Source organism: Perca fluviatilis, chromosome 15 (genome assembly GCF_010015445.1).
Source record: "Perca fluviatilis chromosome 15, GENO_Pfluv_1.0, whole genome shotgun sequence".
Lineage (NCBI taxonomy): Eukaryota > Metazoa > Chordata > Actinopteri > Perciformes > Percidae > Perca > Perca fluviatilis.
In genome coordinates, this window is record NC_053126.1 from 8,505,007 (window position 1) to 8,522,159 (window position 17,153).

The 17,153-nt window shown below is 41.1% G+C and overlaps 2 protein-coding genes across 3 annotated transcripts; both read right to left on the bottom strand.

Moving 5' to 3' along the window:
• Positions 1 to 1,310: 1,310 nt before the first annotated feature.
• Positions 1,311 to 6,834, bottom strand: LOC120575363 (butyrophilin subfamily 3 member A3-like). The gene is made up of 10 exons (XM_039826095.1): positions 6,680 to 6,834; positions 4,984 to 5,067; positions 4,484 to 4,582; positions 4,254 to 4,355; positions 3,999 to 4,133; positions 3,769 to 3,906; positions 3,624 to 3,675; positions 3,494 to 3,520; positions 2,295 to 2,321; positions 1,311 to 2,206 (listed from the first exon to the last, which is right to left on the bottom strand). Exons 2-10 carry the CDS (start codon positions 5,041 to 5,043, stop codon positions 1,650 to 1,652), a joined length of 1,197 nt encoding a protein of 398 aa, XP_039682029.1. The 5' UTR covers positions 5,044 to 5,067; positions 6,680 to 6,834; the 3' UTR covers positions 1,311 to 1,649.
• A 1,788-nt stretch (positions 6,835 to 8,622) lies between these two features.
• On the bottom strand, positions 8,623 to 15,581 carry LOC120573875. 2 transcript variants are annotated; one of them, XM_039823763.1, is made up of 5 exons: positions 15,038 to 15,581; positions 14,511 to 14,620; positions 12,150 to 12,242; positions 11,679 to 11,852; positions 8,623 to 10,444 (listed from the first exon to the last, which is right to left on the bottom strand). In XM_039823763.1, exons 1-5 carry the CDS (start codon positions 15,282 to 15,284, stop codon positions 10,274 to 10,276), a joined length of 795 nt encoding a protein of 264 aa, XP_039679697.1. In that variant the 5' UTR covers positions 15,285 to 15,581; the 3' UTR covers positions 8,623 to 10,273. The 2 variants fall into 2 exon arrangements, with proteins under 2 accessions (XP_039679697.1, XP_039679698.1); XM_039823764.1 differs by having other exon boundaries at positions 11,679 to 11,849; positions 15,038 to 15,579.
• Positions 15,582 to 17,153: the final 1,572 nt, after the last annotated feature.

A 17,153-nucleotide genomic window follows, 5' to 3' on the forward strand; every position in this document is an offset into this window, starting at 1 on the left:
AGTTTGTGTTAGAGCTCTCTGATTGGTCGAGCTGGTACACGGCTTTCAGCTAATCACAGCTGCTGGCCAAAAGTATATGGACAACCTGTGTGCTCAGATCCTTTACTGAAGTAAAAGTAGAAATACCACAGTGTAGAAATACTCTGTTGCAAGTAAAAGTCCTGCAAAAGTCTTAGCATGAAAATACTTAACGTACCAAAAGTAAAAGTAGTCGCTTTGCAGAATGGCCCATTTCAGAATTATGTATATTATATTATTGTTCAGCAAAAATGGATTAATTAATTTGTACATTACTTTAATGTTGCAGCTGGTAAAGGTGGGGCTAATTTTAAAGTATACTATATATACTAAATACTTATGCTGTGGGATAGCTTTTGAATTGAGCTCAGGTGCTTAATACATCTCAGCATTTATACAGACTGTCTATCCATGCATATCATGTTATTTCTGATCTACATCACTACTTAGATCACTATTTGCACTAACTGTATATTGACTCTTCACTACATTTCAGCATTTATATAGACTGTCTAATCATATGTATTGCATTATAACTGATCAACATCTCTAACTAGATCATAATTTGCACTGCTTTTGTTTTTGTTCGTTTTGTTTTGTTTGACTCTTCACTACATCTCAGCAATGTTATTGACTGTCTATTCATGTATATTGTGTTATTACCATATCACTTTCGCATATCCTTCGTCTTTCTTACACCTCACTTTGCATTGGCTTTGTAATTCTTACTTAATCTGCACTTTATGTAGCCTATTGTATTCTGTATTCCTGTATTGTATTGAATGTGAAACTGTATGTTGTCCTGCACGCTTAGGCTTTTCTTGGCCAGGTCGCCGTTGCAAATGAGAACCTGTTAAACCTCAACGGCCTACCTGGTAAAATAAAGGTAAAATAAAAAAAATAAAAAAATAAAGTGCTGTTTCTATCATACTCTGCTCCTCAACCTTGATCTGCCGCCATGATCCGCATTTAAGTCGCTTTTTTATGTGTTTGAAATATTTAGTGGTAAAGATGTTAAATAACCACAACAAAGACAGAAAAGAGATGAGGAGAGAGAAACAAGAGAATAAGCTGAGGCTGATTACTGACCCCAAAAGCTTATTTACCCAAGATACTGTGATCTATCAGGGACTGGTTTTGACTATGTCCCACACACTTCAGCTCGTAAAAATCAGATTTCTCTTGCTAACTAAATATTCATCTTCTTTTTTTATGTGCACTGTTCCTGTACCTTTTTGTGACGTATATAAATCACTTATTATGTCTAGTGTACTAATAAACAGACCAAATAGTAAGACATGGATTTGGTTTATTTATCATTCACAGAAATGCATTCTTACTGCAGGGTTAATATTGCACAATACACTACATTATTACTATAGGTTTCCTTTCAAATATATGAAAATACATTATGTGTGTGAGCAATGAGTAGCGCTGTAACTCTATAGTGAGGAAGTGGTTGCAACGATCACATTAAAGCAGCAGCAGCAGCAGCAGCATAGAGGGTGGTCACATAGTGGAGCTATTCAATAGCACAATGATCAGGATCTCTGATTCCTTTCATATAACCATTTGGAATACATTATTATGATATCTACTGGCTTTTAAAGGAAGAGGGGAGAGGAGGAAGCTCAACCCCAGAGGCAGGGAGTGGGGCAGAGACATTGGGTCTTAGCCGCTGGAGACTTGATCACCAGATCCTTGCCGATCTCCACTGTCCCAAACAAGGGGAAAAGCTTCTCACCGAAGCTCTCGTTGTAGGTGTAAATGTGGAAGTGTTTGTCCACGTCATAGAAGGACAGCTGGCCGCGGTCGTAGTCGAGGTAGATGCCCACCTTGCGGGGGATGAGGCCGGCCGGCAGGGCTGTGAATGGCACCGTCAGTGCCTTCAGCTCAGTGCCCCTCTCCAGCCGCAGGCTCAGGTAACCCGTGTCTGTGTTCAGGGACTTGAAGCCTTTCCTCAGGGCCGATTCTTTGGCCACGCCCAGCCTCCAGTCCCGCTCTCCCACGTCCACCTCCCAGTAGTGGCGGCCCGAGCTGAAGCCCTCAATCCCGACAGCACACCACCAGCCGTCGAAGCGTTGGTGGTAGTTGGGAACATCCTTCCGCTCAAAGCCACAGCGCATCCTCTTCTCGTCAGTGATGAGCAGATCAGGGTTGGCGGTGTCCAGATCCAGAGTGACCTCCACTAGAGGGAAAAGTAACGTGGTTTGAATTACGGGACAGGTTCGGTAGAGATTATACTGACTAATAATTTGATCAAATGAAAGCTGTACCTGAAGCATCTGAGATCCAATCCCACACTGCAAAAAACAGAGGGCTTCAGTAGTAAGAAATGTATGTCTGACAGTATACATGCAATGCATAATGTTAGAGGACACTGTGACAACGAAAACCTTGAGGAAAAGGAGAAGTTGTCTGCGCTGACATTTTTTAATTGATGCAACGTTTTGACTTTAGCATGAAAATATCCATATGAACAAAAAATGTGTATCTACAGACAAAAGATAATATCCCCAAACTATTTATTTCAAATGTCCTCAATAAGCTACAGTCCTCTCTTTGGGTCATTATGTGACTTTTCTGTTCATAGTAAATAGATAAGTGTGTTGATCTCCTAATTGCAGATGAAGCTGTCACTTTTCTTTCATCGTGTAGATCAGGGATCTTCAACAGGGGGTCCGGGACACCTAGGGGGTCCTCAGGGTCACTGCAGTAGGGCCTTCAAGTTATTGTACATTTTTGAAAAAAAAATTCAAAAGTCTTAACCTGAATCCAACATGTTATTAGCAAATATAAATCCCCTCTGCTTACTGGCCTATAGGTAAGGTAGTCACTAAGGCCATACATACATGTGGCATAGTGAATCCTAAGGATTCACTATGCCACATGTATGTTTAACAATAAAACATGATTTATAAAATTGTGCCAACAATTATTAGGCAATTTAAATAGTTTAGTATTCTGTGCAAAAAAAGGTATGTATAAAGGCTTAAGGCCAATCTACATGTTATTGAAGGCCCAGTTTAATAGGCAACTTCATTTTATACAATATATGTAGTAGGGGGTCCCTGCTCTTTTAGTTGAGGGGTCCTTGGCTTAAAAAACGTTGAAGACCCCTGATGTAGATCAAACCGATGCATCTACAAACATGTTACAATTTTGGAAGATTGAAAACATTCAGCCTCTCCTTTTCTTTTGTATTCTGGAGTCCTACACCTGTACCCCAGTGGAGTTGCATGTGCACACTATCCATCTCCTTCGCTTCAAACCTAATAATGAGCCTTGTGGATAATCATATATTTTAATGGTGCAAAACTGCAATTAAATATATGTTTGCCAAAGCAATGATGGTCTATACAAGAGCGCTACCATGTTGATTACACTACCGAGCAGTCAGCATGTAACTTGAAACCAGTGAAGTGATTTAATGTTATGGTTTTAAATGCATGGTGATATACAGTACATCACTCACCTGGTTGAGGAATGTAGGATATGGCACCTGGATGGATAAAGTAACAAACTCATAAGAAATTGGAATCTTTGATATTGAATTTAATTGATATTTAACAAAATTCAACTTGATTCAGTTTTGATTTACAAACCAATCTTTTGAGTCCTCTGCTTCCACATGAGCCACTGCTGCGGAATGGTATCCTGCAAGAACACATCAAAAAGGTTTGTATTACACCTGCACAATAAACACAAGGTAATTAAGCCTACTCTGTGAACAGTTAAATGGATTTCTACCTTATCTGGGCGCTGCACGATTAAAGTCCAAAAAACCAGCTCCATAGCCGTCAGCAGATTGGGCGCGCGCCCCCAGCGCCAGGCTGACTGCAGGTCCTCCAGAGCCTTTGCAACAGGTTCCCCAGGCCACACACTTTGCTGCAAGATGATCAATATGAATACAACGTGTCTATTGATTAAACAGAGTCAGGTGAGCAGGAAATGTTAACGGTATATTTGGACTTCCCCACCTCAGGCTGAGCTCTCAGGTCCTTGATCCAGTTGAGGATCACAGTTTTGGCCTGCAGCACGTCCTGCTCATTAATCATATCAGGCTGTTTGACCTCGTCCATCTCTGGCCAGCCATCTGTCTGCAAGGGCCTCTTCTGCACACAGAAACATACAAACCTTTAGTGGTAAAACCTCTCTGTACCTTCAGTAAGTATAGTCCTAGTCTGTCCCTATTACTCTCCCTCTGGAAATGGAGGATTTTCTCAGATAAGCACCTTGCTCTCTAACATGGAGGCCCACTGTAGAATGAAGACCCTGCAGAGAGAGGCTGGCCAGATGTCATCAAGGTTCCAGATGTTCTCCAGGACTGCTGACCGCTGCAGATGCAAAACAGAGAGACAAGAGAGGAAAACATGGGGTTGGTGATAGACTGAGAGGTAAAGACAAAACCTATTAGTACACAAGTCTGACAAAATCATTTCAGTTTTCACGAGTGAATTGTTACCTGGCACACTCGGCTTAGATCTCGAGCCAGATCCACAATAAACAGCTGATCCTCATCCAAAGGCTCCCTCTTCTCATTCTTCGCTCTCTTATGCGATTCCTGCGAAAAAATAAAATTAAAGATTTTCTGTGGGAAAGTGCTTGGAAAGGGAAGAGTTCCCAGCCAAAAAAGAACATTTGGAGGACATTAGTGCTGCTTTACAAGTTCTTTAGAAAGTAATAAGGTCAAATAAGAAAGGAGGGGGGTCACTCAGCCTGATCAAAATGCACACCGTGGCTGTGTTTCTGTCAGCAGAAAAGAAAGACACCCCTCCCTTCCAGACTCACACAGCAGCTCTCTGTTGTCGAATTAAATCAGGAAAGGAGAAATGTGGGCAGGCACATAGTACTAAAAAATCTGCTTAAGAATCAAGGTGACCCAAAAAAACAGGCTTACACATTAAACAGACATTGTTATGGTTTCTCTTCTTCTTCTATTTTTTATAGAGTGAACCGTGTTACCTTTATCTTGGCGGTAAGGTTTTTGGCCGGCTCCACCATGAAGTGAAAACACTGCATCATCTTGGCTGGTCTGTAATAAGAATCCTTAAGTGAAAAAACACAAATACAATAAATTATAAATGTTAGTTTAGAAAATGTATCACAGCAAAATATTATATATATATATATATATATATATATTCATATATATGAAATCAGCAGTGCTGGAATGTAACTAAGTGCATTTACTCAAATAATAACAATAAATAAAAACAATTTTGACATACTTGTACTTTACTTGAGTATTTTCATTTTATGTTATTTTATATTCCTACATTTCAGAGAGACATGTTGTAATTTTTACCCCACTTCATTTATTTTATACTTTTCAGATGAAAAATATATGGTATGCCTACATAACATATGATGCAATCATAGAAATAAAATGGATGCAGTACTATAATAGCCAGTAGTATACAAATGACCTTGACACTGGTCTTTATTGAGCCTGTAAACTGGAGCACTGCTAATGTTTACTTCCAAAACACCAGCATGTGATGCAAATCATTTAACACGTGATGCAAAGACAATTCCAGTGTGATCGCAACAGCTTATTAAAAGTGAGGAATGTCGCATCCTCAGCTTCAGCAGGCATTACTAAACACATAAAGTTAATAAAGTCATTATCTCTGGAGAGACATGAGGAATGGGTCCAACAGGAAGTCTTTCAGGAGGTCACATTCGAGGCCAGAACACATAAGTGTTCATTAACTGGAGCAGAATCGAGCAATCAGAGCAGGCAGTCCAAAACGTGACTGGCCCTGCACACTTCCAGCTGCCAGTCTGAGTGTGTCCTTGGTTAAATTCTCTATTTTCTGTCCTCCCCTCTTACTTTCTCTCCATCGTCATCTGCAGAAAAATGCATGAGCTCAGTCTGTGTCTGTTTGGCACTGAAGCCGTTGGGATGCAATTTTAAACAGGTTTACATGCAGACCCAGACTGAGGATGATGTGGGTGAATGCAATGCCATAAATAAATCCTATCTGTACTTACACTTTACCCCATTTACTTAATCAACACTAGTGTTTATCTACAGTTTCACTAATTAAACACAGCCATAGACAGGTCTGGTTTGGCTATGAATGAAGTTATGCAGGTTTCTATAAAAAAATAAAAAATAATCAGCGCAGCCAAGCTTCACAAAGCTGCAGCACTCAGGTATTTGTACAGTACCTGTGTATGTGGTTCATATGTCGTGTTCCTTTAATGTGCAGTAATGATGATTCATACTGAGCTAAAGGCGAAAATATTACATTATTACATTTTTGCAAAGATAGGCCTATTTAAATGCAGCGACTGAAATCAAACTAAGGCAGATGAAAAGAAGTGCTCCGTTAACGGGTTATCAATGTCTTGGGGAAACATGACCATGCAGTTTTTGCAGAGCGACCCAGTTAGAGGCCAGCTGATGACTGCGCATGAGGTAGCCTAAACACAACTGCCGTATGACTTTGCGGCAAATCTGGATTATATCTGCAGTTAGACTCCTTATGCACGTTTTAAAATATGATTTATCTGCCGCTCTGCACGCAACAGAATGAAATGTTATATAGCCTACATTTATGCTAGTAATGTCATATAACTGCAGTGCGTCCTGCACACAACAACCCAAATAAGACACGGTTGATGACAAAGCGAATATAACGCACGAGCCTACCTTCGTCCTCTGGTAAATAAGTTTTCTTCTTCTCTTGCCTTAAGAGCGAGCAGCCGCCCGTGACTGGAGGAAGCGTTATAGGCTTTGTGCTGCAGTGTCTGACCTTGTTTACATGCCAGACTGACAGTCGGCTGCTCGAGCACGTTCGGTTTTCTTCGTCAGTGACGAACGAGGTGCCCCGTTGGACAAAGCGCGCTGCCATATTTGTAAGGTAATTATGACGCTCATCAGGGGCGTAGCACAATATTCTGGGTCCTGTAGAAAGGCATTTTCTATGGGCCCCTCTCTGCATATTTTATACAACATATGATCACTCACTTTATAAAATACAATGCAAGGTGACAGATTGACCTGGCTAGCAGCATATCAAGTTGTAAAAATGAGCTCCATATTCACCAGATACAACATTAAAATGCTTCTTACAGTTGTATACTTCAGTAATAATTCTAAAATATATAATGATATAACTCAGGGGCCATTCTGCTGCATAACAATATTCCAAAGTAATATAATGCAGGACTTTTGCTTGTAACTGAGACTTGAACTTAGGATGGTATTTTAAATGTAAGCCTGATACATGTTCACAGGGATATTAACTTAGACTGCTGCCTCCTCTGGCTTAATGGCTCATAGACTTGATGTGTGAAATATCAATAACACAGGGAATATTGTAGGTTTGCTGCTTATTTCTAATTAAAAAGTTGGGCTCGTATAATCACTGCTGTGATTGAATGTGATTGAAACAGGTCAAAAGTATTAGCATTTTGACACAAGATTTAAAAAACAACAACATTTGACCTCAAAGATAGGAGCAAAACTTTTTAAATAGAAAATGAGGCTCATTAGATATTCGGAAAAATGTGTGGGACAATGCATTTAGCCAATTATGTTTATCTTTTTTTCTGATCATTTCTATTACTGAGACAAATTTATGATGATAACGTGCAGTCTCATTATTACATTACTGCAGTTTATTTTTTAATCTTAATAGTAGTTTAAAGGCTCTGTCACACCAACCAGATTATCGGCTGTCGGACAGTCTGGCGAGGTCGGTGACTCGAGTCTGTTTGGTGTGTTCCTTGATGTCGTCAGTCAGAGGAGCCGTCGGCGTTCATTTTGGCCGATTTGACTTGTTGAATCGGCCAGTGGACAGTCGGAGTCAATGACCAATCTGATTGGTGGAGTGCTAGCCTTTGACTAGCGAATCAGTGCTTCTTCCACAAGAGGAAGCCCGAGAGCTGGCAACGCCAGTATCTTCTTACTACTAGCTATCGTATTTTCTTCCGTTCAGCGAGTAATGACAACGATCTTTCTTGACTACTATCAACACTCTCTGATGAAAACAATGACTGACGACAGCGTGCTCTGTGTTTACTAGGTCTAGAGAGATGTTCCGTCATTTACGGTTTTCATTTTTTGGACGACAATACAGATTAGCGCCGCCTGCTGTTATGGAGATGTATTACGTCTCGCGCACGCACAGAACGTACGCTCAAGTTGCCGTCGCTTCGCTGTGTTCCGAGGCAAGAACTCGGGGAGACGGGAGCCGACTGATCAGTCCGACTGCCTTTTCTGCCTAAGGTCAGCCGTCGGGTTGGTGTGTCAGAGCCTTAAGAGCTGACTGAAAAAGATCATAAGAGCTGAGAAAATGGATTCAAAGAGCTTCAGTCTAAATCGGGGTGATCCAAGGGGCAGGAATCTAACTGCAAATGAATTTTAAGAAGTATGAAACCATAAAAAAAAAGGCCTTACTAGTTGGACAAGAATCTCCTTTTAAAGGAAGTTTCCTTTCTGTCTTTCACACACCCCCACATACATAGTCACGGAAATATAACCAGCCTCGCTATGAGTGATACTGCAGCTGTTTGTAACTACTGATCTTGATCATGCTTGTTAAAAATTCATAATGTGCTAATACTGCTGTATAATTAGAATTGTCCATCAACAAAACAAGAAAAGTATTTATTTCATTTGTTTCAGGAGTCACTCATTTTGCTTCTATAAATACAGTACATGACAATGTGCAGGACAAACATTTGCCGTGTGTACATGATAGGTTGCAGAGAATAACTTTGTAGGATAAAGAAAAACAAAGCAGGTCTCGACAAGGAACTTGGTATTTCTTCGCTGTTTTCATTTCACTCCACTTCGCTGTGCTCTGTGACGCCTGTTCTTAGAGAACAGAACAAACTAATCAATGTTTCTGTCCTAGCTAGGCAAAAGTGTGAAATGATCAAGAGTCCCATCTGCCTCAACAGAAAAAAAAATGTGTGGTAAAATTTCTCGGGATATACAGTATGTCTGAATATAACTTCATGGAAGGCACACTCATTAGCACCTTGTGTAGTTCTCCCTCTCACAGGATGAATCACATGCTGTATGGAAGTATAGCACAACTTTGTTAGGGGTAAAGAATCAATCAGTCAGTCAAACAATCAGTCAGTCAATCAATCATTAATCATCAATCATCAATAGTCAATCAATCGATTGAATCAATTTTATTTGTCACATGAAATCGTACGAGGTATAATTCCATTGAAATGTAATCCCATCAGCTCCTTCAACTTGCGCATGTTTCATTATAAAGCAGAATGTGGCCGTCAGATCGGCACACAGAAAAAGAGTCATCCGGTTGAAAGGCACCAGCACTCAAAGATCCAGCCAAGTCTCTGCAACAGGACACCATGGTCCCGACATCCCGTTGGAATCCAGAGAAGTCGCAGTCAGTGTTCAATTCCTCCACGCTTGCCCCGGTGCCCTCCCTAGAGATGGAGACGGATGTAAAGATGGTCTTGCTCGTCCAAGTAGTCGGGATCGTAACCAAAGGTCGTAGCTGATAGGCCTTACATTTGCCTCTGTATTCACTCTGATGTTTACACTTGACTGCTAGCCCAGGTTAGCAGAGTGCCGGAGCAGGAGACTGGAAAGTTGATTTCCTGATTCTGATGACCGACTCATAGCCACACGCCATCACCATCCAATGTCAACCACATCAAAGACAACTAATATTTGTAAATTAGACAATTCATAATACATTTTGCAGAGCTGACAGAGAGGCGACTGGAGCGGTCCGCGCCTTCTAGAAGACATAGAAATGTCTATGTTTGACATAGACACAAACAGTTCTCCAATAATCTTATAATCCAGACAATGAAGTCTCTGGTTTTAGGAACAGCACAATAAAAGAGAAGACAAGTGTTGACTGAAAGTATAATCAACAAAGTAAATAGTGGTTTCCTTCTTGGTATGTTGTAGTCCACAACTTTCTTCTTCAAGGTGTTCCAGCCACCTCAATAATCAATACTGTTAATATCCAGTGATTCTCTGCTAAAATGTATCAGCATGGCAGAGTGTAACTGTCACAAAGTGTTTTTAACATTCAAACGTGCCAAGCCAAATGTGTCCTTATGGTTGCTCTTTTTATCAGCTATCACTCAAGATAAACTCAGCCTTCTTGAGGTATGTGAATCAGCTTGTGTGAAGGACCCAGACGTGATCCAATCTTCAACACTTGTGTTCTTTTGGTAACTTCATCTGTAAAGCTATCACGTGCCTTTCACATTCATCAGACAGCTTGAGATGCTTGCTCAGTAATCACACATGTAGAACAGTGCTATTGGTGTTATCACAGTTGACTGGATGATGTGTGTCGGGCCCTGTGTTGGTGTACGTACTCTGAGGAGGGGAGATGTCCAGACCGGATGAGAGAATGTTGTACGGCAGCTCCATTGACTGGCGGATACTCTCTTCATATGTTGGAGGAGGCTGTTGGAAAATGCAGAAAAATAAGAGAGATTTAAAAACATACAACCTATTTATTTTCCTCACTTGCTAGAAGACACTGCCCTTGCTATCCTGTCTAGTATAAGTGTGTGAACCCATCTGAGACTATTAATGTGATTTTACTGGCATACACAAGTCAGAAACAGTATAACCACAGAATTCTTCAGGACAGACAGAAGTTGTTTTCCCAGGATGAAAGTGTTGCTTGGGAAACACCCCGAGGTCTGATATCTATCATCCAAAAAATAAGTGGGACATGTTTGTAGTTACATATACCAATTAATCTCCATGTTGGCCGTCTAGAACATATTTGTCTCCAATGCATAATCTTTCTGATCACATCTGGCAGATTCAAACTTCCCGACTGGGTCTTCTTATCTTTTAATTGCTTGGGGACCCTCGGGTGACAAGAGCAACCCTACAACCCTGCCCTCTGTGTGATACACACACCAGGTCGCAAAGTTTTACTACTATCCTGCCTCGGGCTGCACGCCAGACAGGGGTAAATTAAGGAGGCCATCAGTTGAACTCTATTTAGGGGGAGGGAGACTTTTCCGTGACTAGTGATGGGTTGACTGGAAAGTACTGTGTGTTTCTTTGTGTGTGTGTGTGTGTGTGTGTGCACGCGAAAAAGAGTAAGAGATGGGCAGCCATGCTAAATACTGTTTAAGTGAGGAAAAAAGGAGAGGTCAAAGAAGAAGAAAAACACCAGTAGAAGACAGGAGCACAAAGCTGCATTCCCGGTCACTGTTTGCATTCAGGATGCAGGCTTTAATTATGTTTGATGTGCCTTTTTCTCATTACCTTGTTTGCTCAAGCGTCAAAAGCTCAGCGAAAGATCAACACGGTAAAACCTTGAAACGCGGCCGCCAGTACAATTCAGCTGCGCGCATCAGATGAGCCGATAGCGTATCCTGTTTACTACACTCTGAATGCAATCTAATCTTTGAACAAGCTCTTGTTACAATATTGTATGACAGCGTGGTCATAATAGAAAAAGCCTGCTTCTTATTATATCCATTCGCTGTGAGACTACACATGAGGGGCATCCAAAATAAGATGAGATATGAGCGTTAGCATTCTTTGAAACTGTAATAGGAGTACAATATCTTCTCTCTTCCCAGACTTAACAACAGCACCTGAGATACTTCATTGTCAAAGCATTTGGGACTGTATCAAGCGCTGTGACACAGTTCTAATCCCTACTTTAGCCAACCTCAGTCACAATGGGTCCATTGAGGCCGAAGCGGTCTGCGATCATTAGGTGGATCTGCCTCTGGCGGTCCTTCTTTCGGACGCTCTCGTAGGAGGGGAGTCTCGGCAGGGGGGCCTCCAGCGTCGGCAGGCTGTAGCTGGAGGGCAGGCCGACGTAGAACAGCTGACCTGCCTGCTGAGACACACACAGGCCCAAACACAGAGGGACACTTATGAAGGATGGGAAACAGAAGCTTTTGTGTGCTGAGGATTTGTGGATCATTGAAACCCACTTTAAAGCTGCAGTCATTGAAACATTAATTTCAGAGTTTTGTAATGCCCGATCTACCCAAGTGATATGTGTACTGTACAATATGTGTTGTAAGAGGGAACTGAGAGTGTGTCTACATCCGCTGCAACAGTGTACACTGACTGAAGACTGATGCTTTAAGTGGCCAACAGCAGATCATACTAACATTTTCGACTCTCTCACCTGAGTGTTGTTGTCATCCATGATCTGAGTCTGCTCCAGACAAGGAGATCCCACCAGTGTCTGTCTGCTGCTGTAGTACTGAGGAGGAGCATCCTGTAAAACAAGCAGTAATGACTGGAACAAGTGTGTCTCAGAAAGCAAAGGCTTTTAGTCATTAATTCCAAGCATTAATCTGTTTGTATTTGAACTACTAAACTTACTGCAATTAGTCAAAAATCCACTCGTTTCAGCCCAATTGACCAATGTTCATGCCTTGTTTAATCACTGTAGACCCTGGCTGGTTTAGCAATACCATAAATTATCTGATCAATAAGACGACCACCCTCCAATTTCCCTGCCTCCTCCCAGTCCCACCCACTCTAAAACGAGACCTGTCAGAGTCTCACTGTATAAGGGTGCAACAATCCTGAAAAAAGACGGCCAGGAAAACTAGGTAATTGCCTTGAGTCTAAATGAGTCTCCTTTGTGTGGAGAACAATGTGATGTCCTACCGTGGCATCAGGGTCCCTAGGCAACAAGCCACACCGTGTGGTCTTTTCAGTAGTGTCTCTCTCTGCCCCTTGTAACTGCAGCAGGTACCTCTTAACGAGCACACTCCAATACACATTATGGCCCCTCGTATGTCATTTGGGCCGGCATTACAACAAAGTCAATTTGTTGCCTGACTGGGATTTAAATCCAGCGTGAGGATAAGAGATGTTAGGACAACTTTTGCTGCTATTACTGAGGAGATTCCCTCTGACTAAGAGGCAACAAAAGTTGGAGTTCAGCATGCAATAAGTAGTATTAAAATGTCAGATCATTTTCCCAGGCCAGTTAAACAAGGACATCACTCACACTTAAGAGTGACGCACGCTAACGACCTTTGCCATAACCCTCACATCGTTTCAGAGAGAGAGAGACGACACCAAAAAGGTGATGTCAAAGGTCACTTTCCCTCACTGGTTTGTACTTTTAAGAAGCCAAAAAAGAAGTCCTCAAGAAAGAAAAAAAATAGAAGACTTGTTCTTTTGTCTCCTGCCATTGATTCAGCCAGTGTGAAAAAGCACAACCGTGTAAAATCAGTGTTGAAGTCGGGGGAGGACCCCAGCGGCAGTGTGCCTTTTTTCACCGCTGCAACCTAAAGGAGATCCATTGTCCTCCTTGTGTCCCCAACACCCACACTGGGGTCTGTCCACTATTCATGGTGCAAACTGAAGCAGGGAAAGGTATGCGACGATGAAGTTGAAGACATGAAATGTCCCACAGGAACACAATGAAAGAGTGTTTGTGTGTGTGATTCCCTCGCAGAATGACTAACCTTTGCTTTCGGTATCCTTATAATAAGAACAATAAAAAAAAGCTTTTCCTTTTTCAATCACATACTTCAATTTCACATAAGAATCAGGTTTCAGGAAGAATATCTAATAAGTACTCATAAATGTATTCAGCACTGTGTACTCAGTGTTTACAGTCTGTCACGTGTAGATTATTGTACTGACCTGACAATAGGTTAATATCTTATCAGCTACACTGTGTACAGATACAGCTGTAACTAGAGGCCAGCGTTGGCACTTTGTACCAGTGAAACGCTCTGTTAGTTCCTTAAATAGGACAACAGGACTTCTCCATTAAAACCACAGCCGAACAGAGCTTCCTGTCAGTTGGAGGGGGAGGTATGAGTCTCTGCAATCCGAAGATAACACTCAAACTTCACCCCTGGGACTCACGGAGGTGAGAAACAAGTCAGGAAGAGGAAACAGAGAGAATGGGCAACCAATGAAAAGTTACTTCTGTGGAGTGTTTACAATTCCAGTTCACCTCATCCTGCACCATCGCCTACAGCTTTATTCAGACAGTTATCTTAAGTAGGTAGATACATTTGGGATGTTGGAGATGAACAAACTATATTATTAATAATATAAAACATACACTTCCTTATTAAAAAAAACCTTAAAGATTAGGTTGTTTTGTTTCACCTGCTATGCTGATGTTAGTAACAAAATCTGATTTGCAGTGATTTAATTACGCTGGGGCTGCTGATGTAGCATCACTATGTGTGGTAAGTGCTAATTCTGTCCAATTCCATTAGAGTTACTGTGGCAGATATTTCTGGAGGGCAGCTAATTCAACTGAGGCAAATCCATCGCCTGACAATGATCATATCAAGTGTATTGTAGTCCTTTTCCCACAGCCATGCAAATTGATTCTGACACTTCTTAATGGTGCGGCACTGAGTGCACATGGTGTCTCTGAGTCTGTGTCCTCTCTTCTCATCAGCTCAACAACTGTGCTGGATCAGGTTCAAACCTGAACATACAAGTGAGTCACTTTTAAAAAAAGAAAACTCAGCACAAAGGAGCCCTTTTTTTCTTTTCTTACCATATCTGCATGTGGCCCATGATAGGAGCGGAGTTTGCAGCACTGAAGATCCTTGCGGTAAATGATGGACAGCAGCACCACAATGACCACAAAGAACACCAGAGAAGAAACTGTTTGAAAAGCAGAAGAGCAGGACGTGTTTGATAATCACTGTTAAACAGACAGGCATTGTGGTTTTTTGCAAAACAACTTGTAAAAGAACAGTTTTGTCCTTTTAACAGTTTGAGTTTAGCAAGTTGATTCACTTTGAACAGTTTTGAATGTCTTTTACTACCATTTGAACACTTAAAGGTATTATCTCTCTCTAATGCTCTATACCTGTCCATCAAAAACAATGACAGCTGAAAAATAATAGGCTACTCTGTCATCTGTAATTATGGTTAAGAGCTTTGAGTGCAATATTTGACAAATTCGCTGCTATATATAAAAGAAATTAACACAGAAATACTGCAGGAAGCAGACAAGTAAAGATCACTATCCAGACAGCTTTTCTTTTTTTTTATTCACAGTTTGAAGGTTTAACTTACAGGATGCAGCGACCACTGTGAGTTGATCCGATGTCAGCTGTGAGGAGGGGATGGTTGGACTTGCAGTTGTGGACATTTCTTCTGTGTAAACTGTTAATGTTCCCTTCAGAAATCCTCCTGAACTCATCAGTCCCAACACAAAGGCTCTCATCTTATATAATACAGTCAGAGAAAGAAACGGAGACCAGGTCTGTCGCTGCTCTTCATTGTCTGCTCGGTCCCAGACAGGGTGACAGAGTGTCCACATGCGCTCTGCAAGTCGGATCAAACTCTCCACTCGGTAAACACGCCACAGCGTGTGTGAAGCTCGTGAAGGCGCACTGACGCCCTCTCCCAGCCGCGTGACGTCGCTCTGACTCCGCGCTGGACGGCAGTTTAGTTTATGGATGGACACTGGCAGGCAGCAGCCACTATGGCCACAACTGATTTATTATAAAGGCTCCCCAAAGCAGCAGTAGGCTATAACACAGATTACAAACAGTCTAAATTATGTTCAGAAAGTAGACAGCTGCTGCTGCTGCTGCTGCTGCTGCTTCCTCCGCCGTCTACTTAATGGCATCCAGAGCAGTAGGTTAACACACCGGATGCCTGAGCTGGACTCCTGTTACCCTGGAGACTGTGGGGGTCCCGTCATGAGATGATTTCTATACAGACAAAGAGCCAAAATGTAGCATTAGTATTCATGGATGGGAACTATGGGGAAACTTGTATTTCAACATTTTAAACTGCCAGTGGACGCCCTTTAAATTATTGCATCGCAATATATTATTATAATATTGATACAATTTTATAAGTATAACCATTTTACATTTGGTCTCAAGCATTGCAGATCAGCCTTAAACTTAGAGGGCATGACATGGGATATTTCTTTTTATTTTGATCAGAAATAGCCATGACCTTGGTCTTCCAAGACCAGTCTGCCAAAGTCCTAAGGAGGCACTGATACTGAAAAAAATATATTGAAATAAATAATACAAATCGAGTTTATAAACCAATACGTTTGTGGATGAAAATATGAAATATCTTGGTTTATCCATGGTGAGCAGGCTGGATTTGTTAAGTAGATGACTTGATTGGATATACCTCATCTAACTAGCCTATATGCAGCCTGTGATTTAAATGCAGAGAAAACCATTTGACAGGGTGGTGTGTAATGTATTGTAGTGGGTATACTGTACTGTATATATATATATATATGTATATATATATATGTTTGGGGGCGCCCCAGGGAAATTTTGAATGTCAAACACTTAATTTCCTGCATTTTGATACTCTTTTATGCACCAATTCACGGCTGAAATACCTTTATTTAGCCTATGCAAAGAAAGAATCAACACAGATTCCAAATATGTCAAAAATATAATGGAAAGTATGTTGTTGTGTGTCATTGCGCATTTTTAAGTGGGTATATGGAAATCCTGGATCTTTCTTAGTGAGTAGGCCTATACTGTGTATAGCTGTGTATCACGTAGACTACACCACTGGGTGGGATGGATCTCCTAAGTGGGTGTTTGACTTTGATCAGTCTTTCTGAATTGGATCAATATATATGTACGAAAAAGAAGCAAGGAGAAGGAAGTCAATTATAACTTGACTCTGGTAAGAAGCTATACTAAAAATGTTAGATGAGAGTTAGAGGTATGGTCACATATTTTATACATAAACCTATAAGATTCAAAAAGAATTTAATTGAAGATATGTACTAGAGAAGATGTGAGGGACTCCATGGGAAAAATGATATGATAAAAACCTTTGAAGTTCTGCTGCATGCAAAAGGAAACATCAAATAGGCTATGGGCTCAGTGATCCTCAGAGAATAAAAGAGTTCAGAAACACTGCATTGGTTTGATTTACTTGTAAAGACAACCTCACATGTTTTTGTTTTTTTTTAATATATGATTAATTTATAGGTCTCCAAAACACACCAGATAACATATCAAAGTGAGGAAGTTGTCCCCAAATTTTGAAAATTAGATCATGATAGGGGTTAGGGTTATGCTACATAATGTATGTTTGATCTTTGTAGTGGCATGTGTAGGCCATATAGGTTTGTCCAGAGGGGGCTGGGAGGGTGTCTTTATATGTGATGCATGTAAATGATTGGATAAGTAATTAG

Coding starts and splice junctions, on each gene's coding strand:
- LOC120575363 (XM_039826095.1), bottom strand. CDS start 5,043: ATGATGCAGTGTTTTCACTTCATGGTGGAGCCGGCCAAAAACCTTACC. Junction 4,583..4,983: donor ACCTTACCGCCAAGATAAAG/GTAACACGGTTC, acceptor ATTTTTTCGCAG/GAATCGCATAAGAGAGCGAA. Junction 4,356..4,483: donor ATCTAAGCCGAGTGTGCCAG/GTAACAATTCAC, acceptor TTGCATCTGCAG/CGGTCAGCAGTCCTGGAGAA.
- LOC120573875 (XM_039823763.1), bottom strand. CDS start 15,284: ATGTGGACACTCTGTCACCCTGTCTGGGACCGAGCAGACAATGAAGAG. Junction 14,621..15,037: donor CACAGTGGTCGCTGCATCCT/GTAAGTTAAACC, acceptor CTTTTCAAACAG/TTTCTTCTCTGGTGTTCTTT. Junction 12,243..14,510: donor ATGGGCCACATGCAGATATG/GTAAGAAAAGAA, acceptor CTTGTTTTACAG/GATGCTCCTCCTCAGTACTA.